The sequence below is a fragment of the Apteryx rowi genome, unplaced genomic scaffold (assembly GCF_003343035.1).
Source record: "Apteryx rowi isolate R43461 unplaced genomic scaffold, aptRow1 scaffold_448, whole genome shotgun sequence".
In the NCBI taxonomy this organism is placed as follows: domain Eukaryota; kingdom Metazoa; phylum Chordata; class Aves; order Apterygiformes; family Apterygidae; genus Apteryx; species Apteryx rowi.
In genome coordinates, this window is record NW_020450703.1 from 662,680 (window position 1) to 690,322 (window position 27,643).

The 27,643-nt window shown below is 37.1% G+C and overlaps 1 protein-coding gene across 5 annotated transcripts in view; it reads right to left on the minus strand.

Annotated features, from left to right (window-relative positions):
• Nucleotides 1–27,643, minus strand: part of ZDHHC14 (zinc finger DHHC-type containing 14) — a 124,808-nt gene that overhangs the window by 54,072 nt on the left and 43,093 nt on the right. For 3 of the 5 annotated variants that reach the window (XM_026077087.1, XM_026077084.1, XM_026077088.1), the window contains one exon: nucleotides 4,861–5,033. In XM_026077087.1, the coding sequence (XP_025932872.1) occupies nucleotides 4,861–5,033 (173 nt within the window). The remainder of the gene's footprint in view (nucleotides 1–4,860; nucleotides 5,034–27,643) is intronic. The other 2 variants (XM_026077086.1, XM_026077085.1) reach the window with 1 other exon arrangement.

Sequence of the window (27,643 nt, forward strand, 5' to 3'; positions counted from 1 at the left end):
TTACAGAATGATTGAACAACATAATACATACATATCAATGCACCTGCTCATGCATTTCACCAAGCAGCTGGATATAGTGATGAAAAATATCTGTCACAGCAAAATAACTAAATCCTAATAGCTAGTTATACTCCAGTGACTCACTTGCAATATGTTTTAGCTCATCACCAACATTATCATCTTTATATGTAACTACTAAAAAGGTGCCTTTCCATTAGAAAGCCCAGCTGTTTTACATAAAAAGAATAGGCTGTGCAGGTTTCTGTTTGGAATAAAATTTTCCAACTGCACCATTGTTATTATCACTGGCATATAATCAGCCAGCAAATTTCAGCAGCACCTTCATTAACGGATTTTAATGTCATTTTCTGCCTAGAGAGCTTAAGAAATTCAAAGACACAGACAGAGAAATGGAGAAAGACCTACAGAGATGACAGGGAACGCAGGACAGTACCTAAATGGGTACTACTGTTCTTTGCAGTTCATCTTACTCTCCCCACTGTTCTCTTCTCAAACACTGGTGGAAAAGCTTCGCATTGTTTGGGAAGATTTTGTTTCATTAATATTCAAACAGTTCAAGGAATTATGACAATGATTTTTTGTAGTTGAAATATATACCACCACTGTACTGGTATAATTCAAAGCACCATACCCGTCTTCCTCTTCTAAACTGAGGATCACTTGTTTTTACACAGCAAACTTTTCACAGCAAGGAAGCAATAACAAGGATATTCTTACCTTAACCAGAGTTAAGGTAACTTCCCTCATCAAATATCTTTTACTTCATATACAATAATGCTCCAGCTTTTTTCTTACAACGACCTCTCATTACAAGAGGAACAGATTATTCTCCCAATCATCAGTGCTTGTCCAGTCACAAAGGAAACAAAACAAGGCCCCGTGACTTGTTTGCAAATCCTAACCTTAGCCAATAAAATGATGATAGTCTCTCCTACCAGTGGCCCCTGGATTTAAAGACATTTTCTCCACAAAATTTTACACTTTAAAGAGTTTTCAGATGCTCTACCCCCATCGCATTATCCTTCACTTTATCAGAGATCATAAAACTGCAACTTCTCTTTGAAGCTTTATTTCAGACTAGTTTGGGTAATCAGTGACATCTGAACACTCTTAAAGAAAAGACATGCTGTACCTTTTCAGAACACTATTACTACCTCAGAGTCAACCCACTATCAATTTCCAATTTTGCTATATACATGCAGTCTCTTGCAAATTGTTTTAAATTCATTAATATAACAGATGAAAGACAGATGGTTGGTCAACAAGCTCAGACACAGATGTCTCCCCTTCTCCTAGCTCCGATTTAAAACACGCATCATCAGTGCAGACTTCCATACAGTGCCCTCTTATGGTACTCCAACCTTTACCTAATGAGAACATCTGATCAGGTACAGCAGCGTTCCACTCAAATGGCCAGCAAAGGGCCAGCTAACACAAAAGTGCTGGTTGTATGTGTAGGTGTATATGTAAGATGATGGACGTGTTGTTCAGCAGGAACAGATGATGACTAAAGTGGTTTTTAAATTATCACCTAACAATTTCTAAGCTTTCATTTTGGACTACCTTTAAATGTCAATTTGATAAAAAAAAATAGGAAGGTAAAATTTAACTGAGACATTCAACTTTCTTTTTTTTACTTTTTAAAAACATTTGTTTGTTATTTAGAAAACAGCACTGCTTTCTTTCTGAAATATCTTAAATAGCTTGTATCAGATATGACAAACAACTACTTTTATTCTTTGGAAACTGTTCAGATTCTGTTACTTATCAGGACAACAGAGACCAGGACGACTATCTGCAACCGCAGTCTAGTTGTGCTTCACCATTCTGGGATTCTTGAAGTTAAACAGCAAGCAGAAGTCAGACTGTGGCAAAGGGACACTTATGAAGGGCAGAGGTTTGACAGAAATCCATGTTCCTCAAGCAAGCCGTAGGGAAGGTTATTCTATTAGAAAGACACTCTTATGATTCCAATCATTTAATAATGATATTTACGTTCCAGCTGTAAGATTTTTTTTTAATCTCATTACTGCAAACTACTACTGAAACAGGCGAAGAATGCCCACTGCTCCCCAAATACTGCATTAATAAAACTGAAGCAAAATAACATTTTAAAAACACACAGAACTAGCGTAGTTGCATCAATTACAGCAATCTTTTCACTTACACAGAAAGCTCAATTTCAAAACAGCTCTTTCTGGAAAACCCTATATTTTAAACAATCGCTTATGTACAAATTATAACACCATTTCATGATATAAAAAGACAGTCATTTCTCAGCAACACTCTAAGGAGCAACACTCAAACCTGCCTGACTTCCACCCTCCTCCCACAAGTTCCTACACACTGAATAACTTTTTTGGGAAGAGGTGAGCGGAGGAGGAGAAAGAAGGAGAAAAATCATAGTTTTTTCTGAGTTTTCCTAAATAGTTCTCAAGACTTTTTTTTTCCCCACTCTCCATCCTTTCCTTTCCAACTACAAATACCATACCATTACCTATCCTAGCAACGTACACACTTGCATGCAGCACATTACTCAGCACTGGATTTTGAAAAATGTTTTCAATGGCAGCACTAGCAAAGCTAAAAAATAAATTTTAAAATCAGTCTTCCTAAGAAATCTTTCCTTAGTTTCCCCAGCAACAGAAATTTGAACTTTGGCATTTGTTTTCCACATATCTGGATTCTGTGAATATTAGGAATTCCTTCTATGACACAAAAAAGGACTGGAATTACTGTGTTTGAAGAGAATTCTAATTCCTCAGTATTAGCACATTCCATGTCCATTTTTAATGTTTTTTGGACTGTAGCGATAATGCAGCTTCAAAACGTTCCTCCATTTCTGACTTTATTTATTGATGACATGTAAGGATAGGCTGATTGAGGTTTGTCTTTTTAAAGTACCCAGAACGCCATATCCAAAAGTGATCAAACAGAATAAATTCATAGGAATCTAAATTCATCCATTTGAGGTTGAGATATTTGAGTCATCTAGGATCTATCAGTTTTTTTGCCTGTATACCATGTGCAGTATGGTCTTTGCCCAAAGCAAAGTCATGACTGGCTAAACATAACCTCCTTTCTGCCACAGCAATGAAAGCTCACTCCTGGCTCTGCACAATTCGTCCAAGCAATGAACAAAAGCAATACAACAAACAAAAACACTGAATACTGAACGCTAGCCGAATGCACTGTTTCTATAAAACTATACCAGCTCTATAAAAATTGACAAGTTACACATCCCAGAATTTGCACATCCATGGGAAAGAATTTTCCTCTCACAAAGTTCAAAAACCAGAGCTGCTATATGACCATATAGTTTCAAAAGCCTCAAACCTACACAAAGAGTATATGAAATAAGTAAAAATAGCTTTTGTATCTAATATATTGCAGATGCATTGACTCCAATTCAGAACTCAAATCCAGTTGCTAACTGAGGTACACAAAATACAGATTATTACACAGACAGTTTTTCATCTTATGCTGTAATGTATTGTAATAGCTGTGGCTAGGACCTTCCAAAACTGCTGAAAGAAAATTATCTCAGTGTAGTGACAACCAATGAACTCATCTCTGTATTTTGAAATCCCACTTCTTAGAACATCCATGCTAAAGATAGTGTGTCTTTCCAAAATATAAAACCACTCTTTCTTCCCCAACTGCAACTATTTTGAAACTGAGCCCTGCAGACAAAAATTTTTAATCACCGTGAAACCATGAGATTCGAACAACCACTAGAATATGTAAACTATTAAAAATGAACGTTATCAAAAAACGTGCTGTAGAAGACATTTAGTCCAGAGAACCAAATGAAACCTAGTCTGAAGTAAATCCCTCAAATTCACACAGTGTAGATGTAGGGAACTCTGCACCAACAGCTTTAGTCAACTCATTTGCTCCTACTGCATCAAATTACTTGTTACAGTAGACAAAGCCTAAGATTCTACTATAGTATCAAAAGAAACATCAAGGACCCCACAGGTACTTCTGCTGTGCTTCGATGTACTTGGTATCTATCTTTTCAGTTACACGGGTGAGGATTCCTCTGAAGTGACTTCTGAACATGTGATTTCCAATGACTGTCATATCCAAGTACATATACAGTAGATCATAGTAAGCTTTAGTAGTTTACTAAAAAATAAACAGAAACACAGTTTACTAAACAGCTCTGCAAACTCACCCTGTGTTTTCTTACCCAGTAGCATATTTTTTTTTAGCTATTTAGCACATTTGTAGCTATAGAAATTCCACAATTTGAATTTAGTTAACAATTCTCCCGATGAGCAAGGCTGATGAAAATCTAATTCACTCTCCTGTAATTGTGCTGCCTTCGCACAAGTAAAAAATGGTAGCGTTTTGTTACCATGACTGAAGCACAACAGTTACAAGACTGCATCAACTTACAAGATTGTATATTAACATAGAGACTTATCTGACCTTGTGGGAATACAAATAACAATGTAATTAAATTCAGTTAAACTCTGAGGGTACATTACTTTTAAAAGATGCACAATTTCAGAATCTTTGCAATATCAGCTTTCTTGCCAAAAACACTTTAGAAAGTACTCTCTTGTGCACTAGAGACTTCTACCATACTTGCAGAAAGGTATCTGCAGTAATAACTCTCATTCTCCAGGGCCAGCATTTTATTTTACTGTCTTTCTGAGTGAAGAACTGATCAACAGTCTTTCCACAGGAATCAGTGCAATGTCATCGGACATTACAATTCCAGAACAATCGCTGTGGCAAAATAGGAACAACTCTTCCCATGAGCAGAGCAGCACACTGCCTTCACAAAGTACATAACACCCTTGGGAGGAAAGTGAAGAGACAACAGACCTTCAGTGTTACCTATTTGTCTCTCTAGATCTGCTGCTTCATCTGGTGTTGCGCGTGGGAGGACACCAGGATCACTGAAACTAGTACGCAGCAGGGTCCCCATCACGAAAAAGAAAAGAATCCCACCAATTGCAGGAATAGCAGGTGTAATGTTCTCTGACAAGTATGGGCAACTGGAAAAGAAAAAAAAAAGAAACATAATCAATAACAAATAGTGCAACTTGTTCTCAGAAATATTTACCATTATAAATGCATATCAAGAAACCATTTTCTCTTATGGATACATTCTTTGTGTTGGACTATTTCTCTCAACTTTATTGAAGCTGAAATTTGTGCTTATGCATTCATGAAACTTCTTCTGACATTTCTCATAACTTGTTTAGTATAATAAAAGTCCAAATAGCATAGCAATGATCTCACTAATACCTGTAATACTCTAACTTACGTAAGAAAATATTTTTATTGCAGAATATTATGAGTTCATATATTGGTTCATCTACTGCTTATTTACATAAAGTAATTGGGGGGAAAAGGAAGTAACCTGAAGATATTCAGCAATAAAAAGTAAAAGCAGATAACATGATGAAATAATCCATGGTGAAAAATGTAATTAGGTCTATAAAACAAACTGATAGCCCATCAAAAAAGAGGATGCTCAAGAACTTACACCTGTGACACATTCATCTCAACGGCCTTGGCATATTTCAATATTACAACACCAGTGGATGGTGTTGCAAAGCCTTTGGATTCTCTTTCCTAATCCATTTCTTGTAACTTAGGAAGCTTGTTTAGTCATTTACAGAACAAGATTAGTGCAATGACAGTGCAACCCATATGGAAACAAATAATCCAGCTGGTCTAGGGCAAAGTCAACAGTCCTTCACCACTGCAGAAGAAAGGCTCTATGGTTACCAGATTTACAATATAATTACAGGGCTACAAGATTATATAGCAACCTTAGCAATTTTCTCTTTAGTCCACATGTAATAAAATCAGCATGGACAGAAGCATTGGAATCTAAACAATAAACAAACATAAATATCTCTTAATCATTATGGTTGTGTTAAAAGAGAGCATGTGAATGCTTAGACAATACACAATACACCACTGTGGTTAATCTGAGTCATAGTGTAAGCACTATAGGATCATTTCAGAAAATGCACAGTCAAACTTTCCATAGGCTCTTATACTGAGCAGAGAGGGCGAAATGCACAGACTGCTTCTGACATTTCTGACGTCTGCATGATAAGTCACAACATAAGCCTAAAAACCAACAAAAAGTTCTCAGCCTTAGGGCTCCATACAAATTTTCCAGGTATCAGTCAAGTTTAACGAACTTTGTCTTCTGTGTTTCTGCTGACTGCCTTAACCGACGGTTCAGATGCGCGAGCTCTGGCCCTGCACATTAACTGCCCTGGAACGTGAACTCTGAGCATGTGGTGACAACACTGTCAACTTCACTGGTGGTCATTTTGGCAGACAGCACGGGGAGAGAATGGAAACACTTATCATCAGCTACCACGTTACCAAGTGTTTATCATCCTGCATAATCCTGTTAAATATCCTGAACACGGTGGGTTTAACAGATGCAGTGAATCCAAACATTACACGGCACATTGCGCCATCACTATGAATGGAATGAATCTTTCACCCTATGTGAATGTGATATTCCAGGTGTAACAACTTACGAAAGGTTAGAAAGAAAACTAGGTAAAAAAAGGGGGGGTATATTGTTGTTTTGTATAAAAAATAGGCTGTTTAAATACCTGGAAACATACTTCAAAACACACACTTTCAGAAATTCGCTTCCAAGACCCAGATCCAGAAAATCAGTACCAACTAAAGGAATCAGGCAGCAAGACACTTCATAGATATAGGCCTTATTCCCTTAATGTCGGAGAAACCAGACAGAACAAACAACCACACAGAAGCTTTCATACCACATAAACGTCTTACTGCTCAACTTATTTCTTGCCACAAAGGATTATTAAAATCAAAACCACTGTAATAGGCTCAGACAAGAGTACAAATATGCTGCAGGAACATATTTTTAAAAGGATTAGCAGGAACATGTACATTAATGAACACTAAATATAGCATAGTGCTGTTATTCCTCTCCTGCATTATTGATGCCACATACCAAAGAAACCGCAACTGTGATGAAGGTCTGTTGACCAAACAAGAGCCGTGTGTGTGTGAACAGTACCCTGAGAAACCCTTAGGGTGGTGCAGTAGGTGTAATACAATTTAAGCAGGTGCTAACACACACAGCTACATACTTAAATCTCGAATCCTCGGTGGATACTCAGAGAATGGAAACTGAAGGGCCATTGCAAGAACAGCTTTATACGAATTTTAAAGAAAACAAATTCCTATGCTTTCCTGAGAAAGCTTTTCACTGCAGGAAAGCGATGACTTCATCACAGCAAAAAAGCCATGAAAAATACTTCCCTATCTACGCCATGAAAAATACTTCCCTACCTATGCCTTGCTGAAAGACAGTCCATCTGCAGTGAAAAACACCCCTGAAGCCCTGTGCACTTTTCATCACATGCAAATGTAAGGTAGTCCATTTTGCTCCAAGGTGCTTGCAGGGCATAGCAACTCGTGTTTTATGAACTTTGATTTGGAAGTACTTCAGCAGTTTATGCCTGTAGAAAAGACTGAAGATGTAATCATTTGCAATAATAACCAACCAATGCTCCACCAATTCAAAAATTATTTCAAATTGCGAATCTAGTCCTTGCAGAGATTCAGATAATAAACCTAGGCCGAACCATTCAACCCAGCCTGACTAATGTAACAACAGGCCACATAATATCACATGGGCCTGCAAAGAGCCTAATAATTTCTCTCTTTTCGAAAGGCCAAACAATTTTTCAAATTCCCATCAATTAGAATAAAAAGAACAGAAAGTATCTACACAATTCACTTTCTGCATTTGACAGCACTCTGGAATTTTTTTCATGAACTAGAAATGAAGATAGGTAACAACAGACCATATACAGGTCTGGGAGGAAAGCTCATATGAACTCCTGCCCTGGGCTTTGGAAGGGGAAGAAAAGCACAGCTAAATATGTTCCATTTGATTATCCGTATTTTTCTTCACAGGCCCATTTAAAAAAGCAGGGAAAAATCTTAATATCTCCAGAGTTTTTAAAAAAAATCCAGTACAAATATGACGTCAAATTAAAAATGTGAACTCAAAATTGTCAATATATGTGTAAAAATATATTTGCATATTTATATAATTTCTATTTCTATGCTTATATAACATGCATTTGTACTGCTATCTTAAGTTCAACGTTATCTCCAAAAAATGAGTTTATTGTTATTACTTCTGGAATGGCCAAACACTATACACAAAAAAGGTTTTTCCTAACATTTGCTCAAATTTCTGAATTAAGTTTGCTTCAATTGAGTTTGCATCCTATCAGGCATTAACTTTTCTCAAACATTACAGGAAATTTCTTTTCTGGATGGTATTTTCAGTGGGTTTTTAAAGTAAATATTAGCAAATAGCTGCTGACAGCAAATTTCACAAATTTTAAATGCAGCTACTCCCCTACCAGAGAACTGACTGTGGTTTCGTTTATGATAAAGCATCATGGATACCCAAAACAAATCTCTGTCTTACCCACATCTGCACAGCAAGTAGGGACAGACCTTTTTAAACCATCATATTGGTAGTTACAAGAAGTGAACTAGCATCCTCAGTTTACATCTTAGACACAGTAAACAACTGTCATTAATTAGTATCAGTAGTGATAGCACAGAACAAGGACCGACTATCCCTGAAAAACTGTTTAAGAAGAATTATTTGACCATAGACCACGCTAAAAATTTTTACAGATGAAATGGCATCTTCAGAGAAGAATGTCTGGATTTGCACATAGCAACCAGCACCACAACCTGAAGTTAAATTTAAATAGACAGGCTGTATACAAATCAGCCTGCTTTTTGCTTTGCTTCTCATCTCCTTTTTCGAAGCATCATGTGAAAGTCTATATGACTGTAGGAGGGAAATGAATCTGCTGGAAGACTAGTCTGTCACAGCTAGATAAGAATAAAAACATGCTGGCATTTAAGAGATAATTATCAAGCATCTTCCCCCTGAACTAAGGATGCAGAAGAACAAAAGTAATTCATACCACCCAGCAGCGCTCTTAAGTGCATGACCATGCTGCCCATGGCTACCAAGATCACTAGAAAAATAAGACATGTAGTAACTGCACTGAAGAGAGCACACAGTGAGAAGCCTATAACCTTCAACCTCTTTTACTAGAAAAGGGAAGAAAAAGAAGTCTTCTTTAGACCTTTGTTGGAAAGATGAAGGCTTTTTTAAAAAGATGTCACTGACAGTTGTTATTCACTGATAGGGAGATACGGAATGACAAATCCATCCAGTAAAGATAATAGAGACCTGGAGAGAGTTTAACTTGGACTAACTCTGTAGTCATAAAACCCATTAATAACTGACAAAAACAGTCACTTACTACAGAGCAGAAAAAAGAGTGTTTTTTTACCTATGAGAAACTGAAGCTCTTGTTTACTGCTTGCTAAGCAGGAAGACAGAAAACAATAAAAATACAGATTTTATGCAAACATACAGCCATCAGGCTGAATTACACCAATTAAAAAGAAAATGACCTATGAGTTTGGTTGGTGAGACCAGTATTAGACTGCTGTATGTTAAGCTTTTCATTGACCTAAAACTCTCTGCAGAAGATATAAAAAAAGCTTTGTAGGAAAAGTATAATCTAATACACACAGAAGAAATCAAGTAGCATATGGGGAAAACTTACAAACTGTTCATTTTCCTACATCACCAATTTAATTTTAATTTTTCAGTACCTTAGGTACTGCTTACCAGTAGCTACTGGCGTGATGATGCTGTCCAGTGCTAAGAGAAGAGGACTTGCGCTGGGATTCCTGGGTTCTGTTCCACATGTTACACTGACACCTGAGTGGGAGCATGCTGCTTTCCTTGGATTACTTCTCGGGTTCACTGCTTGGCCTTCCACTCTTACCTGTGGCTCCCCCAACTTCTCCTTCTTTTCACTTCCCACTCATCATTGCCCCAAGCCATTCAGTCCCAAACTACTAACTTTGTGCCAACGCATATCTTTGTCAGGTTCTTTTGTGAGTCAATTTAGTATATTAAATTTTAAGAAAATTATACCATTGAGTTCTCTTTCTGCCTTTTTAATAAGTCAAATATGTTCCTGGAGAGGTCTCATGAGCACTGATATTAGCACAAGGCAAGAGCCAGAAACACACACAAGAACAAGTGGGAAAGGGAAGATGGGATGGAGGAAAGAGACTTCCATTTCAGCAGTGGTAAGCTTTTTATTCAGACCACTGCCTCTTGTGGAACCACATTATAACCTTGATCATATCCAGCTTAAAATCAGCAACAGGATACCCAGAAAGATGCATCAAAGGCAAATCAAAACTCTGGACTAAAAGTACAAAAATAGCTCATAATACACTTTTCTAATGAAAAGTTACCAGTATAAAGAAAGTAGCCAAAGATGTACATGTAGAGCACAACATAAAAGGGACAGTGGGAGATGTGAGGATGGGCGAAACATGAGGGCACAGCAAGGATCTTGAGGCCTACCCACAGAAAAAAAATACAGGCAAATAAACCTGACAAAGAGAATGATCAGAGTGAAATAATTCTACTGTTGTAGGGTTTGGGGTTTTTTTGGTTTGTTTTCCACCAAAATCTCAAATACACAACACTATGTTTCATATTGCTATTAGGAAAAGTGTTGGCAAAGTATAAGGAGGTATAAGAACAGAGAAGCATGCTTAAGGATGGTATCATGAATTCTCAGAGATAACGTAGGCTTCAACCTGTTTTTGGAGACTTTAGATGTACTTCAGCTATGACATTAAAACAGTGTGTTACCACATTCAGAATTACAAGATGCACTGCACAATTTTCCCACTGGATATCTATAGCTACAGCAGAAAACGATGCCACAGAAAAGAGCGCACAACTATTGTTAAGAGTAGGAGAAAAGTAAGATCAAAGAGTGCAACTCCAACATGGAGTAACATGTTACAAAAACAAGGAACCAAAGAATCCATCTGTAGAAAAAGGCCACGTGTGAAATAGCTGGATGATGTTATACAGAAGTTTTGCACCGGTGCTGTGAAGGCTGCATCTACGCTGCCAGACTAGCTTCCAGTGGGGGTTGGGAAGCTGATCTTTCCTCTCACAATCTCTCCCTCTCTCCTCTGCCCTCCCAATTTCATCTGTGCAACAAGAACAGCTTGTTTTATTACAGAAATTTTATTTTGGTATGGACATTGTTAAGAGGCAAGATACTAAAAAGCAGTTAAGTCAAGGAGAAAGTCAAAATAATTTTAGCAGAGAAAATGTCATAACTAGCTTACAATATTAAAGATGTAAAATTGTCTCATCTAAAGCAGAGTTGTTAATTTTATTATATCTCTGCACTGTAGCTTCTAGAAATGGGAGAGGACATGAGCTTTCTGGTCCTCAGATTAGATGTTCAAGATTTATCAAAAGGACTGAATGTATCAGTTCTTCGGTCAGTATTTCTGGGATGCTCATACATTTCCAACAATCCCCCTCAACCCCTGCAAAAACACCCTTGCCACCTTACAACTACCTGATTGAGAGAACCTTATGTTGAAGTGAAGGTTAAGAAACTCTTAAGAAAGGTCAGACACATGAACAAGTTACAACAGGTAACAAGTTGCTGCACATCAACTGATTTATCGTTAACTCTTCACAAGCATGCTGTTGGAGCACAGCAAATGTGAGGTAATTTGAAGGTAGGTTAGGCCCCAAAATAATGTTACATAAAATGCCTAACAAGATTAGCTAGAGAAGCTCTGCATTAGTTTCCTACATCTGTATGATTTTTTTGTACAGCCTTTAAAATTCCTATTTGAATTTTCAAAAGATATTAAGGAAGCCACAGACTAATTCCAATGGGCTTTGAAATTTCCCTTAAAAATGGCTTTAAACATTTCATTATTCTTTGTGTTTTAAAATATTTTGCAATATCCTACGTTCCCTCATTTCAATCAGTTTTGAGAACTTACTCATTTGATAAAATACAAGATAAAAATCACTCTTCTAATACCTACTCCTTTTAAAATCTAGAAAGTTTGGAATGCTGCAAGCATGTAAAGACTATGGAAAACACAACAGCTAAGAAAAAAAGAAACAGAACAACCGCAGGAAGGGGAAGAGTAGGGAGAATCTTCTCTCTCTTTCATAATCAGTTTAGTAACCTAACGTATTATACACTAATCATAAATGTAGATTTATTGAATGGTTTCAGAGAAGAAGCATTTAAATTTGTTTGAATGCTATACCAGTTTATACCATACGTGAAGATGTTGGTTATATCTCGGCTTTTCTGTACAATATTTGTTAAATTGCCTGGGGGTAACTCCACTTAATTTTAACTCTAATTAAAAATCATTCAGAACTGGGACACATACAGAATAATAGTACATTATATTGTGTATAAGTGTTCCACCTTCCACCAGCATTTAAAAATCATTACATAAAACAAAGTAGATGAATATGACAAAATTGCAAAGATTAGAGAACGTGATCTTTAAATCTAATAAATTAACTACTTCAGAATTCTCTCAAATCTAGTACAGAATAAAATTAGCTAAATGCTATTCTGAACAGCAACTGTTCAACAACCAGTCTTCAAAATTTCATGTGAACACCTGGAACAGCTTGGTCTTCAATGCTGATATCAAAACATACAAGCAATTACTAAGAGTGAAAGACTTCAGGGACACCTCTCTCCCCCTTGCTCAAGCCAGCAAGTGTTCAATGAAACTCCTAGCAGCGCTGGCTCAATTTAATTATAGTGCACTACCACTGAAATCAGATTTACACTCGGTTGGATTTGGATGTAGGGGTTTAGACAAAGCTAAGCAGGTAGCGTTGATTATGACATTGTATAAGATAACCACAAACTCCTATGTGTAGAAGTCTTTCAGGTTTATTGTGAAAGATATGCAACAATCAAAATAAGAGCTCCCAATTTTTGTTGCTACATAAGTTAACTTTAATGATCAACTGCCAAATTTCAAAGCTGGGATAGATAAATACATAATGCAAAAAGAGCCTGTCTGCAAAACAGATGTGGTTATTGTAGTTCCTACAAGGAGCAACTAAATTTTTCCTTTATTACACAAAGGGAAACTTCTTTGTTTTGCAGAACACAGCTAAAATTTCTAAAACATTGATTGTACCCACTGTTGGCAAGAAATTTCAAAGTGAGGTAATAAGCAAACAAGAAACATTTAACTCCTTACATATCATGAGCCTAAGTCTTATCAAGTAATCAGTTCCTTTATGGAAGGCCAATGGAAATATGAAAAACTTTTGAAAAACAAAAGCTTAGAAAAAGAGTTACCATGCCGCAAATACATGGCTTTTTAATGCAGCTTCTGTTCACTAAGTAGTTATTTGCTTAAGAAGCTAAAAATATATTTATGCTTTAATTCACTGTCTTTGCATACTATGAAAGGCTTCCATAGTAAAAGACTACCAATTAATAAAATCTACTAGATGCAAAAACCTCATGATTTCAGTTTTAAACAGGTCACATAGAAAAATCACGTAACAGGAAATAATAAGAAATAATGAGGAAATAATAGGAAATAATATGAAACATAACAGGAAAAAAAGTGTTCTAAGCAAGCCATCAAGTTAGTCCCAAGTAGTTATGAACACAAACGAAAACTGGGACAAAACCAAAGGAAACGCCTTATGCCTCAAACACCAGTCCCTGAAGGAGTACAAGCTTCCAGGCTGATTTTCCACAGGATACTCGGGAACTGGAACCTTCGGCAAGTAAGCTCCTGTCAGATAACGGGCACTTCTGAATAAGCAGCATTTTGTGTTCGCCTTGCACAATTTATATGGTCTAAATTTATAAGGTCTGTCGATGCAATCCCTACCCATGGGACATACTCTCCTGTCACTTCCACGGTATAAGCTTCAGAGAGCTGGCTAGCAGCGAGTTAAACTAGCAAAATTGCTCTCAATGCGCGCCCCTTCCTCAAAAAAAACATGCATTTGCTGCTAGATGAGTTTCCTGAGGCACTTCTCAGCGTGATGAACTGAGTGCCAGTGCCACAGGTACGAGCATGCAACAGAGGGCGGGATGAAGTGGAACTGCCATTTTCAGAGGCATTCGACTGTTACATGAACTTAGCCATAAAAAGAAATCCCATCCGTAGTCATAAAAGCTTAGTAATACTAGATCTGGCATCTTGTTTTTTATATATTTGCTTTTATTATGGCTTTTTTCAACCCCACAATTCTCTGAATTGCAAGTCTTTTGCATGAAACACCAAGCTTTACTGTAAAACACAGGGGGAAAAAATATCAGCACCTTAACCACTCAGCAGAACCCATTAAAATACAAGCCTCTGTTGTTCTACTGAAAAACAGAACTAAGCTTCACAGACACAGCACTTCCTGTACCTGCTTATACCAAATAAATACTTATACCAAAAAAAAAGAGTCAGAGACTGAGGATCTTGTCCACATTACATGTCTAAAGTACATAAAACATTGCTAGAAATAAAGCATCTGGGATTATAAAACAAAGATGAGTATAAAAATGAACAAGTATGAAGATGAAACGCTCCTCTTTCCTAAAAGAGATGGAGTAAGGCAGCAGCAACTCAGCGAGCAGGTCATCCTTCCAAAATCTTTAGAAGCCTGTTTGTAGTAACTTCACAGGCTTGGGTCTCCACATGGGGCGGCAGACTCGTACCGGAAAAGGCATCCTTTGTTTTTTTGTACTTCCACGGTATCACTGGAATTCCCTTATCCTGGACCAAGCATTTGCTGGGCAAACAGACTGGCATAGGAAAGCACAAAGACTGCACAAAGCAGTCAACTTCAGATAACAAAAAAATGACTGGCACGTATCGTGCCAAAGCACTGCCAGTTCTCCATGTCTAAAAATGATTCTGTCTAAATATAAATAAATTACAAGACTAGCTTGAGGCAAACCTTTTATTTCGTGAAAAAATAAAGCATAAAGTGATTCATCTGCRCACAAAGTGTCACTACTGCAAATATTTTGGTTAGCAATGTGATTTAAACAACTAGGAACGTTCTTTCACTGTTTGGTACTAGAACTGAGATTTGGATGCAAGTCATGAGAGTCGTGAGAGCTTGAAGAAATGCCATACATTGCAAGGCTGCTTCTAAATTACCAGAGTTAGCAACATCATAGCATTTCATTAGCTCCAGGGATGCATAGAGAAGAGGAAGACTGTGCTATTTGAAAATTAAAATGTTTTTGTCTGAATTTTTCCATTTTTTAAGGAAGACATTTAATTTGTTCTGTGTAGACTATTATGTTAAATGCTCACTTATCTAAAAGGCATATATGAATTTAAAATCAGTGGCTTTATCACATTATTTTTTCTCTGTTGTTTCATAAATACATCATGCACAGGCGCTATCCTCTTCAGAAAGGCCACTGACAGAAATTATTCATTCTCTATCCCTTTCCTGGACACTTGTGTAATTCACTGAAAGTTATTTCTACCGTGCACCAATTCTATGATTTCAATCATCCCTCTAAATACAGGAAATATATTTCTACAAATTTTCTCTTAAGCATACTAAATCAAGAAATGTGCTACATAAAAATACAAGAAGGAAATAATAACAGAAGTGGTATTTTGAAAATTAAAAACTGAAAATGAAAATCCTTCATATGAATGGTTAAAAGTATCACACCAGATTCTGGAACAAGCTCAACAGCAGAAAGAAATAACATACTTAAGAGAACAACATTCTTCATCCAAGTGTCAGTCATTTAAGTAATCAGTGCAGAATTACTCAATATTTTGATTGCTAATGCATGTACAAGACCTGAATGGACGGAAGACAAAGAAATGCCCAACCTTAACAGGGTTTCTCAAAAAAAAATTACGTTTAAAATTCCCACTCAGCTAAGCATTTAAATTATTTGATATGCAATTTTGCTTTCTAGTATTTCACTTAAATTTCCAAGCCTTCTCCCAACTGAGTTATACTGCAATTTTGTTCAGTAATTACCTCAGAACTCAAATTTTAATGTAAATCGAACCAATATTTCACACCATGGAGAATAATGAACACAGACTATCACAGCTACCCTTCCTCAAAAGTGTAATTTACTTTTTCAATTTAACATCTGTCTATCTTTGTCAGACCGCCAAAACATAAAAAAAAGTTTCACCTTTTCACAAGAGGGTGAAACAAAGCAAGGAGAGTCTATGATACAGTCCCAAGCCACACTGAGACAAGCATTTCTTTTGCTACTCTTTATACTGACATTTAATAGACAATTTTGCAAGTGGAATAATTCAATCTCTATTCCTAAAGTAAACCAGCCTTGAAAATCAGAGCAACACTCAGTTACTTCATTGTTCCCAGAATATACTCTAAGGATTTGCAACACAAGATTTGTGATACGACTTTTCATTGTCAAACATGCTCTGTCGTCCTCCTGGTTTTTGATGCAGCCATGTAAACAATTCTCCCAGACACACTCAGCCATGCAAATACTGTTGCAACTGCAGGTTGGTACTTTCATAAAAACAGGAAACTAGCACGGCACGCAGTTAAATAGAAAGGAAAATCTTCTGAATATGTAAAACAATTTTACAGACGCTAAATAAAACCAGGACTACAGGAGCAAACCAAAACACTGTTATAAGACTACTACCCTACAAAAAAAAAAAGGGTCTGGCTGTATAAAATGGCATAACATACTATTCCCTATATTCCTGCAGTGCACTCCCTCTAAACACAAATTGGTGATGTGTGTCCTACTTCGCTGAGCCCTTCAAGTGCTGACATCCCTAACCCCAGCTTTTGCCCTGCTGCCTTGTCTTTAACCAGGTCTGCTACTGCCTTTCTCCAGCTCCTCGCAGCCTCCTTGGCTCCCTCGTGCCGGGACCCCTGCTCACAGTAGGCTGCCCAGGCACTTGAGGAAGCCAGAAGTGAGAAGAGGGGAAGCAGCCACGTAGCGAGGCAGCTCCAAAACGCCCCTGCACCTTTGGCTACGGCAGTGGTGGGGAGCTGCAGCACTAGCCTGCAGCCTTTACACCATGCAACCAGCGCCCACCTTCATCTGAAGGCACTGGCAACTGAACTGGAAGAGAAGCTGCCACCCTGGATTAACCTGCTGCTTTCCACACAGCGACAGGAAAATACCGTAATAGGGAGGGGATCCACAATTAGGTAATTTCCTGCAGTCTTCACTGTTTTCTTCTGTCCTGTTCTCTGACTAAGTCCATCCCTGGTGGAAAAGCTTGCCTTTCACGTTTGCAAAACAAGGTACTACATTCAGAGAGACAAACTACACAGAAGTGATCAGAAATGTGCTGGTTATTTTACTTGAAATAGTTGCACTAAATAAAAGGATAAGTGACCAACATGTTCCTCCTCCTTCTTTCCTGTGCCCTTACAAATATGACAAGAGGCCAGGTACTATTCTTCATTCCAATAGTTTTCCCATGCAATGTGTGATGTAATGGGGATTTGTAGCATTTTCTGTCTGTGTTCAGAAAGGAGAGGCCTTCGTGGATCTTGCTCCTAACTACAGATAGTGTCAACATAAGAAAGATACCTTCACAGGGACAAAGAAGTTGGCAGTATATATATCCCCTTCAAAGATAAACAGATTTGATCTCACATCAGGCAACTACTTATAGTCTATATGTCAAGTACTACAAAAAATCACCTTTTTAAAGAAATACTTGGAACTCTGAAAAAAATAATCTTAAAATAACTTCCTATTTACTCTACACCTTTCACATATAATCCCCCATGACTTAGGAGAATTTTACTTGTTTTTTTATTTCATTTTAAAAAATCTACATAAAAGTTGCTCAAGGCTGTCATTTGAAAGCAAAATCTGCATAAAATCTTACTTGAGGCCACCATCCAATACAAAAACAAAACAGTCCTGTAAAACACTCCCTGGCACTGTATTTCCTATTTTTAATATATACAAACATTAAGCAAATGCTCACAATGAGTATGTGATAAAGGACAGTGTATGAAAGACGCAACATTCTATTTCTTCATAAGTATAGAAAAATTCTTTTCCTCTCAAGGCCTAAGTAAATATTCCATTTTGCAATTCAAGTGTAGCATTTTTTATTTCAATACTCTGTTTAGTCTGAAAAAAGTAAGAGGGCAGGGAAAAATGGGCAGTCATGCAAGCAATCTTAAATCAAAACAGCTGTAAATCTAATTTAAGGTCCACTGAACTTGACATTACAAGCTTAAATAACATTATGTGCACTTATCCCTGCAATAGCAATTATTTTGCCCTCTTACTCTCCAAAACAAAGCTCATTTTTCACATCCATTAAACAATAATGTATTATCTAGTGTCTCATTAGCCTGAAGAGGACCAAACCCTCAAAGGGTTCACTGGTATGAAGAATACACCAAATAATTCATCATTTCCCTGTGAATAAGTTCACAAATCAAAATCCAGAATCAATGCCAGGCAACTGAATTTCTCTTTTGATGAAGTGAGTACTGAGCTTACGGCTTTTTTTCTTTAAAGCCCTTCTTGAAGTAGCCAAATAGAATAATTTGGTTTACTACCTTCATTCTTTTCCTGTGTTTGACACTTTTGTCAGACACACTTCTATTCTGAAAATATAGTCAAAGCTTCTCACTAGCAGGGAGAAGATTCTAGTAAGATTTTGCTGAAAGGATGAGAATAGGACTGAAGACTACATGGCTTACAAGCAACAAACATGGTCTTCAATCGCATTCTGTAATCTAGAGAGATTTGCATTTCAAATGTATGTTAATTAAAATTCTAAACATTGCGCTTTGTCCTGGATTGCAAAACAACGTTAATATACTCTATGCCCCAAATACATACTAACCACCTATTAACTTATTTTAAACATGCAGAAGATACTGGGAGTGGAAGGGGAATTGAAGTAAGCATGCCAGGGTGGAGTGTGCAGTTTTTCTATTCAGAAAAGCTAAAAATCTCAAAGTAGCAAGCAGCATGTCAAATGCCAAGTTGTCAGTATAACCACATCTATTCCCCCAAAAGAATTTTTATGTGAATATCTTCAAATTAGAAGTCACAGCCATGAATGTGTATGAGAGCTTCTATCGGTGTCCAAATCCTCACAGATACTGAAAAATACTAAGATGCAGGCTCTCTGAAGTTTTTCAATCTATTACAACAGTGAATAGTCATTAAAATGTGATAGCTCATATTTGTCAACTGAGCGCTAGGCCTGCGCTTAGGGACCTTGCACTCCCCGAGAGGGAAGGAGCAACTCCCTGCAAACGTTCTCAGGATAGCACAAATCTTGCTCTTCGCGCAGCAAACACGCTATGCTGCTTCTCAATAACGATGTTGATTATTCACAGCATCCTAAGAAACACTTTGATCAGTAACCTGGAAGTGCGAACACTTGCCATGCAAGCCTGCCCTACGCTAGGATAAGGTCCCAGATTCACAACAGTATTTAGGCATATAACTACCACTGATTGTAGTGGGATCTAGATGCCAACATGAACCTAATCTTTGAGGGAGTTTTACTAATCAATCTTCTGCTAACCCTTTCTCTCCCATTTCTGGAAACATACACACCCACACCCACACAATAATAATAAACACCCAGAAGAGTGAGTCCACAATTTGATGTTCTGAAACTTATAATACCTAGCTGGATATTAAGATAAACAAAAGAGAACAGCTGATAAAATGGAGGTCCATAAATGGAATGACCTGTGCTCCTTTTGTTGGCTTTCAAGCAGGAGTTTGCTTGAACTCCAGTCTCCACTGTCACTGCCAACAGCGCCAGTTCATATAGAATAATATTCACAGAAAAGCATGGCAATGACACCTATATTAAAAACTAAGAGCCATAAATTAAACAATTTTAAAATAGAAGAGTCAAAAACGATCAAAAAATTCATTAGAGATTTTTAAGAAGGGAAGCTGAACAACTGCAAATAATGTTATATGATGTTTTACTACTCTTTTATGTATTACTCTCTGTTCAAAGTTAAGGACGTAAGTTCTTCCCTGAGTTTGTTCTTAATGTTTTACTTGAAAAGCTGGGCACACTGCTCTTGTCAAAAACCTCTCAAGGTGCTTCCCATCTGAAGCAAACTGAACAGCAAAATAAACCTTTTATCTGTAAAAACATTTTGGAGTTCCTAAAGCAGCACTTCTATTTCAGTTAAGTCTAAAGTAAAAAAAGAAATCTTCCAGATATGGAAAGCCAAAGCGAAGTGCAGACGAAGGCCGGCCCGGTAAGCACTGCTGGCCAGAGGTGGTCTATTACAGCCAAACCAGTACAAGAACATGTCTGAATGATTTTAAAAAAAGTGATATTGAAAATATATAGCTTAAAAAGCTATAATTAGCGCACTTTGTGTGCAAATCCTACATTGCAGTCATCTCCACTTTGTATATGACATTGTACTACTCTTGCTAAAATTAGCTAAAACTGTATACTCTTTCAAAACAACAAAGCAACACTCCTTATTTTTTGACCTACTCTGCACTCAGATGCTTGTAGCTTAGCCAGCCCTCTCCAGCTGCTGCGACACCACGCCAATGAGCCCACTTCCTCAGCCCTTCTATGCTTAGAAAAGACTCTCTGGAGACTTAAAGAGCGTTGCACAAACAATGCTGCGTCCTCCAACTGTTGCTAAATAAAATATCCATCTTTGCTTCTTTTGTCTCTCTTGAAGGGCAGTGAACTTATGCTTTAGACTTCATTTTTGGCTGAACTACTAGTTTATTTTCTCTAAAAAGGGGGATAGACTAACCTAGGAGCAGCCTATGAAAAGAGAGGTCAGAAGCAGTTCAGTGGATAGGACAGGAGACGAGGAGACTAGTAAAGTTCTCTTCCTGGTTTGGCCAGGAATCTGCTGTGTGACCTTGAGCAAAGTCAATTCACCTCTCTATTATCCCTTTGCTTTTTTGGAGCATACACCTCTCCAGGACATAAGCAAGATGGCAATTATATGACAAACTGTGTATGACTATAAGGATCCCCCGGCTATTTATTTTTTGTTTTTTTGCTGCCAATGGACACTGATCATGGTCTTGGACTCTACTGTACAAACACTGCCCAAGCAACAAACAAATCAGCTGGAATCTCTAGGCAATACAGAAATACAAATACTGAAATACAAATAATAACTACCGGGATACACAGCTTGGCTTACACAATACAATAAAAAAAAAAAATGAGGAGGACTTGAAATAGTAACTCCATATGTCACTGGGATGACTATAGATATATTGGAAAAAAAATAATGTGGTTACAAAGAACTGAGAAAATAAACAGAACCAGAAATGCTTCAGCCACTCCTAAGGAGATAGGATATTGCCCTTATAAATTTAAATCATTTCTTCTAAAATGATACTGAGTCAGGTTTACACAAGAACTTAGCTGGTTTTCAAAAACATGTAATAGAAACCTGATGCTGAAAGATATTTTTAGAAATAGTTTCTTTCCAAATATAGTCAGTGCATGTTTGTCAAACATTTTAGCAATAATTCTGAGGAAAAATTAAAGTCATGGGAAAAAAAGTTTCTTAAGATGCTTTAAAGAGAAAATGAGAATTAAAGTGAATGATATTGTGACACACATGTTCCAAGAAAATATTTTCATAAAAACAAGCCCTAGTCTTTATGAATAACAATATCTGAGTCCTGAAGCAATCACATATCAGCTACTTGCCACTGTGAAGAGCAACAGTTGTCTGTACAGACCAAAGCAATTTCCTCCGCCAACATGCCAGCTGAGCGAAGTTTCATGAATAGCTTTGGTTGACAGTGCCAACTTCAGCTCCTCTTCCTCTCACCCAGCCCAGTCACTTCCACCCTGCCTTGTGCTGACACAGATGTTTTGCACCTACACGGTGAACTGGGAAACAGCCCAGGCTGACATCCTCACAAGGAAAAACGCAGAGAGGGAAATAAGTTCAGGCAAAAAAGAAGGGAAATGGCTGTTTCTAAAACATATAAATAGTTGACTTCCGGCCTTCAAAAATTTGTAATCATCTTCAGTTACATTGTAAGAATACCTACCACAGAGAGAGGCATTGCAATATTCATAGGAAAAACCAGACACCTCCACTTCTCTTGGGCCACACCACAGAACCGACTAGAGCCTGACATCGTAACCAGTTCTGKGCAGTAATGTTTGACGGCACTTCAGAATCACTGGAGTATTCCGCAGAAATAGTGACCTTGCAAAATCAAATCATCCAATGAAAAACTTTAAAGGAAAGCAGCAGACATTCATAAAGCCTATTCATATTCTTTATAAAGCAATACTTGCTGTACATTATAATTTAGCTGACTGGTTAAGGAAACAATTCAAAGCACCTAAAATACTTAGCACTTTTGAACATTTTACTCTTGAACTCCATAGAATTTTACTGACAAAACTTTTCCAAAATTTTTCCATCCTTTTTAGCCCAATATGCTATTACTTCCTCAAGTTGTTTTTCACAAGTTTAGAAAGCTTCTTTAGGCAACTATCTATTTGACTCGTTCTTTTGGGGGAATAATTCATTCTATTAGAAGTAGTTCAGAGCCAAGTTAGCAAAACTAAAATCTGCAATTTCACTCTGTCCATTCAAAACGTAAYCATTGAAGTCAAAATGGGTCAGGTCATCTGCAGAGATCTGGACTAGATTTACAAAACAAATTGTACCATTACCATCATAACAGCAACAAGATGGTCTCACTTTGCTCCTTACTTCCCTATTGATTTTGTTATATAGCAGTGCTCTGATTCTAGGATATCGAACAAAAAAAACATGTTGGTGTTGTATGGCTATTGTTGCTATTTAACATAAAATTTGTTTACTGTGCAGTTTACTCCTCTGTCAAGTAAAACATTTGCTGCAAGATGAGTTTGCTTAGTAGAACTGAAAAATTTTTGGACAGAATGACAAATTGCTGGAAAAATAGGTGATAGGTGTTCCCCCATATTACAGTACATCATTATGGCTAATACAATGCACTTCAATAACTCAATCGTTTCCTGGCCTGCTTAAGTATGAATAAAAACTTCCTTACAATGTCAAACTTTATTTTTTGCTCTCTTTAAATCTTGAATACAGACATCAGACATTTTGCAGCGTAACAGCTTTCTATTTGCAAGAAAAGCAAGTCTCTTCAAGTCAGTCTCTCTGGGATTTATTATTAGAATTCCTTATTTAAAACACTGGACAAATTTGTATTTGTTTACACCATCTGTATGAGTTGATTAAATGAACTCCAGAAAACACAGAATTAATCACACAGTCCTATTCTGAAAGCTGAATCCTGACTGCCATCTTTAAGATGACACAAATATTTCTGAATTGGAAAAGATTAATGCTACAACACTGGAGGAGGACTAGAAATGAAATAACCAGCTTGGTAAATAGTAGAGCTTATTGACTATCCAAGCTGGGAAGCACCAAAACACATTCCCCTAAAACTAAATACTGGATAAGAGCTTTTCTTACTCTACAGCTCTTTCCACAAACCGGACTTCGCTGTCTGTGAAGTGAACAGATCAATCCCCATCACTGGTGTTCAAGTGTCCTGAATGTTGCCCTTTTACCCCCTGGCGCACTGAAGCCCTGGGTCATGGACAGCAGTGACAAAAAACAAAAAACACCTTGTGTTCAAGGTGAAATGAATCTTGCAGAAGATTGCAATGACAGGCATATATCCCTGATGATACAGCTGTCCAGGGAAGCACCCTGATAATAAGCTCTTACAAATAAAAATTTAAACCTTTTTTTCCCCCCTAGTTAGTCAACAACCCTAGCTCAGCACTTGACAAATACTTGGATGCTCCAACAGTGCAGACTCCAGCCAGGGGACCATTCCCTCTGCTCAACAGAGAAACAACAGCAGAGAAAACAACAGCAGAGACTGACTACACCTGAGAGGCCCATTATATACGAGGATGTCGTAACTCAAGAATCTTAATGATCCCACCAACCTAATAATATAATAAAGAAAGAAATATTACTTTTTTTTTCTAGAAAGCATTTTCAGTGCAGCACTGAATGCTTCATTTTTGTTCCTTTCAGCATTGCTTCTTTTTCCAACAAAAGCAAACTCTGAGTGACAGAAAAGTACATTTCCCTATCTGCCCTGCAGCTCACTGTGACTGTGCAATCAGTGGAAAAGTCTTAAATGGGGGGAAAAAAAGATACAAGAACAGTACAGTGAATAATGAATACCATAAAAAATATATGTCCTTGTATAGCCTCAAGCTTCAAAACACGAAAAGTAAGGGCTGTGTACAAATGCAAACATTCAAGAGGCAGACAGTCATTTCTTACCAAAATTCTTTTGTTTTTTGTTTTTTCTTTTCTGCATCCCTGGCAACTATCTGTGTGCTGCCATTACTGTTTTATTAAGTGACATGATACTGAGTAAATTGGGTCAACACAATGAATATGACCAACAAGTACTGCCTTGATCATAAGGTATACAAAAATATGCTTCATAAAAATAAAACATTCATATTATTACTTTTATACATTATACAGGAGACACTCAGATGTGCTTTGTAAATTATTTCAACTTTTAGTAATTTCATTTTTCTGGCACTCATTTTTGCTTTGTCTAACAGTGGAGGATAGAAATATACTGTCAATTGTACTTTGGATTTTAATCACACCTCATCTGTACTCAGAGTTGCACCCCCTTAATTAAGGCATGATTTTAAGCAAGTTGAAGCAGCTTTATACCTTATAGGTAAGTCACCCAATCCATGTTAGATTAATTTACGTGTAATTCAGTAGACCAAAGCAAAAATGTCTAAAACAGCCATTATGTAAAGAGTATGGAAACCCCCTGTGTGTACAAGCTTATACTTAAACCTGTTTTTGCATGAAGTCAGTATCTTAAAAGATTTTGGAATCTTGGATTCAAAGAGAGTCGTAACACATTTGGTGTCCATGCACAAGAGAAGTCAGGGGTACACAGACACAAGAAAGAATTAAAGAATCTGGCTACAAGGACAACAAGGAAGAGGTTCTGATACTGATGAGAGGTGCAGTCACAGCAGCAGTTCCCGAAAAAACTGAGCGTGAACTGGCTCCTACAGGAAAGGTTAGAAAGCAACAACAGACATTTGCACTTAAATGTAAGAAGCCTGGGAGACACCCTGTGAGAAATTAGAAACACTAGTTCAGGACATTAAACTCCCCACATTAAAGAGACTACAAAAAAGATAGTGGAATAGCAACAYCAGAGCTGAAGGGTATATGGTATTTAGGAAAGTGAAATAAAAGTAAAGCCAGTTAGATACTGACATGCATTAATAATGTGTTACCAATTAGAAATAAGGTTACTTGGATAAAGCAGAAATAACTTGGGTTAGATTGATTCAATGAAATGATAGTTTAAAAAGGTTATAGTTACAATATTGCTAAGGGTTCCCAATATTTGGACTGAGATGAATAGATGGTAATAGAACAAGAAATTTCATCATCTTGGGAAGATTATCTTCACAAATACAGACCAAAAACCCAAGTGCTATTAACACTAGTATTCCTGAATCTGATAGCCCAAGACTACTTCAATCAAAAAGCACTCCTTTAGCAATGATGCAATGTTATTAAAAATCTGGCTTTGGATAGTAGGAAGGACTTTACAGAAAAGCAGGTCATTGAAAATAACCTAGTATTAATCAACTGTTTAAACACTCAGGTTAAATGGAAAGATAAAGCAATAAGTAATTTTCCTCCAAAAAAACTCTTTTGTCCTTTTGGACAAAGTCACTAGAACTGGAGAACACAGGAATCTGGATCTGAAGGAGGTTTCACATTTTAAGTCAAATGTGAAAAAGCTATACAGGTTTTATATAGAGGGAAAGAGAAGTAGGTGCTCCCAAATTAACTACGGAAATAAACACCTCAAGAAGGTTACCAGGATTAAATAAAAGGTCATTAGAAATGCTGTGGGAAGACAGACTTAGAAGTTTATGTCTGGGAAGTCAAGAAGTGTTTGCTTAAAATGAGAACTGCTCAAAAACCCCCCAGCTAAATCAGTCCTTAGGAGGGAAGTCGGAACAAAAAGCAGAATTTTGTTGCTTTTTTTTTTTAACTGTATAAAGAAAGAACAGGAAAAGAAATGTGCATTTAGGTCATTCAGGTGGAGATCAAAGATAACATAAGGTGATGATCCAAACAGATGTTTTGTCTCTTTTTTCAAAAAATGGAACAGTGAATATCAGAGTCACGGCAAGAAAACTAATGAGACTGAGTGAAGAGAAATGCAAATGACCACATCCTACGTGAAAGAAACTCAGAGAGCATGTCATGCTCCATTCTGCGGTTGATAAGCCAGAAAACTGATATATTAAAGAGCAAATTAAGTAGGATTTTATTTTCATGAAACTGTGATAGTAACTACGTGTTATCATATGAGTATGAAATAGCAAAAATTGCTTTTGCAAAAAAATTTTAGATAAATACAGAACTGTAAATTTGCCCTAAATACCATAAAAAAAAAGCTTTAGAAAGGATGTTGAAGGGAGGAACTGAACAGGAAGTAAACAAAGACAGACTGTATAAAGTTGTACCCAATACTTACCTTTGATGAGCTAAAAAAATTCTAGGTGCTGCAAATGTGTTACATCTAATCTATCTGGACTTCAGTAGACTATATATGATATAATGCCACTTGAAGGAGAAAGAAGATTGTACAACAGTGATAGGCTGGGAGAGAAACTTGCCTCAGGGAAACGATGATACCATAAGGGGAATTATGTAAAAGAAAAGTGTTTTGCTATTCATATTTTTTAGAATTACTGAGAGTTCATGAAGTGCAACCACACATACAGAGATATAAAAATGTAAGTGATGTGTTTGGGGAAGCAGGAAGAAGGAACATGTCCCTCTTATTTCAAGTAACCCAAACAGGAACAGTGGTATTTTCCTTCCTTCTTTGCTGAGAGCGTGGCAGGTCATTCAGCTGACATCCAACCAAAGATGAGCTACCCATCTGTGACGGGACCTTTCTAGTTAGGGACATGTCAGTTAAGAACTTTATAAGCCTTTAGGATAAACAGACATGAACAAAAACACTGAAGTAACTGTAGTTTTTAAATATTCCTACATGAAGACGGTCTATAAACTGCAAAAATTCAAAATGCAAGGCTACAAGCCAAGAGGCTCTTGGTTTTATTTCTATCCACAAAATTTAAAATACTCAGATGCCCAATAACTTAGTGGCTGATACGGAACAAGCATCTAAACAGAGCTGAAACTAAGACAGCCAAATACTCAAAATGGTACTAACTTGTATGTAAGCCCATCTAAAGTAGAAATGGGACAATGACAGGAGCATCTTATCTCCTGCCAATACTTTTTCCATGTTTACTCATCAACTCAGGTGAAGTAATGATAATTAAGTCAAAGTGTGAAATTAATTACACTTAGGCAACAGACATTACTAATTCGGATTTCTTCACCATTAAAACTACCAAAGAACTGCCTTTTCCTCTGTCCAATCCACATTTGCAGTTTACATTGCCTGTTGTAAAAATCACACATCCTTTGCAAAGACCTGCAGAATATCCCGAAACCTTGTTCTGGCACAAGCTTGCCAAAAACCTCTACCTCACGCAAATCATAACAGACTTCCAAAGGCAAAATGACCTATTAAAATTAAAAGACAATGTCCTCTATTAAGAATGAGAGAGAGAAATTTCTGAAGAACATCAT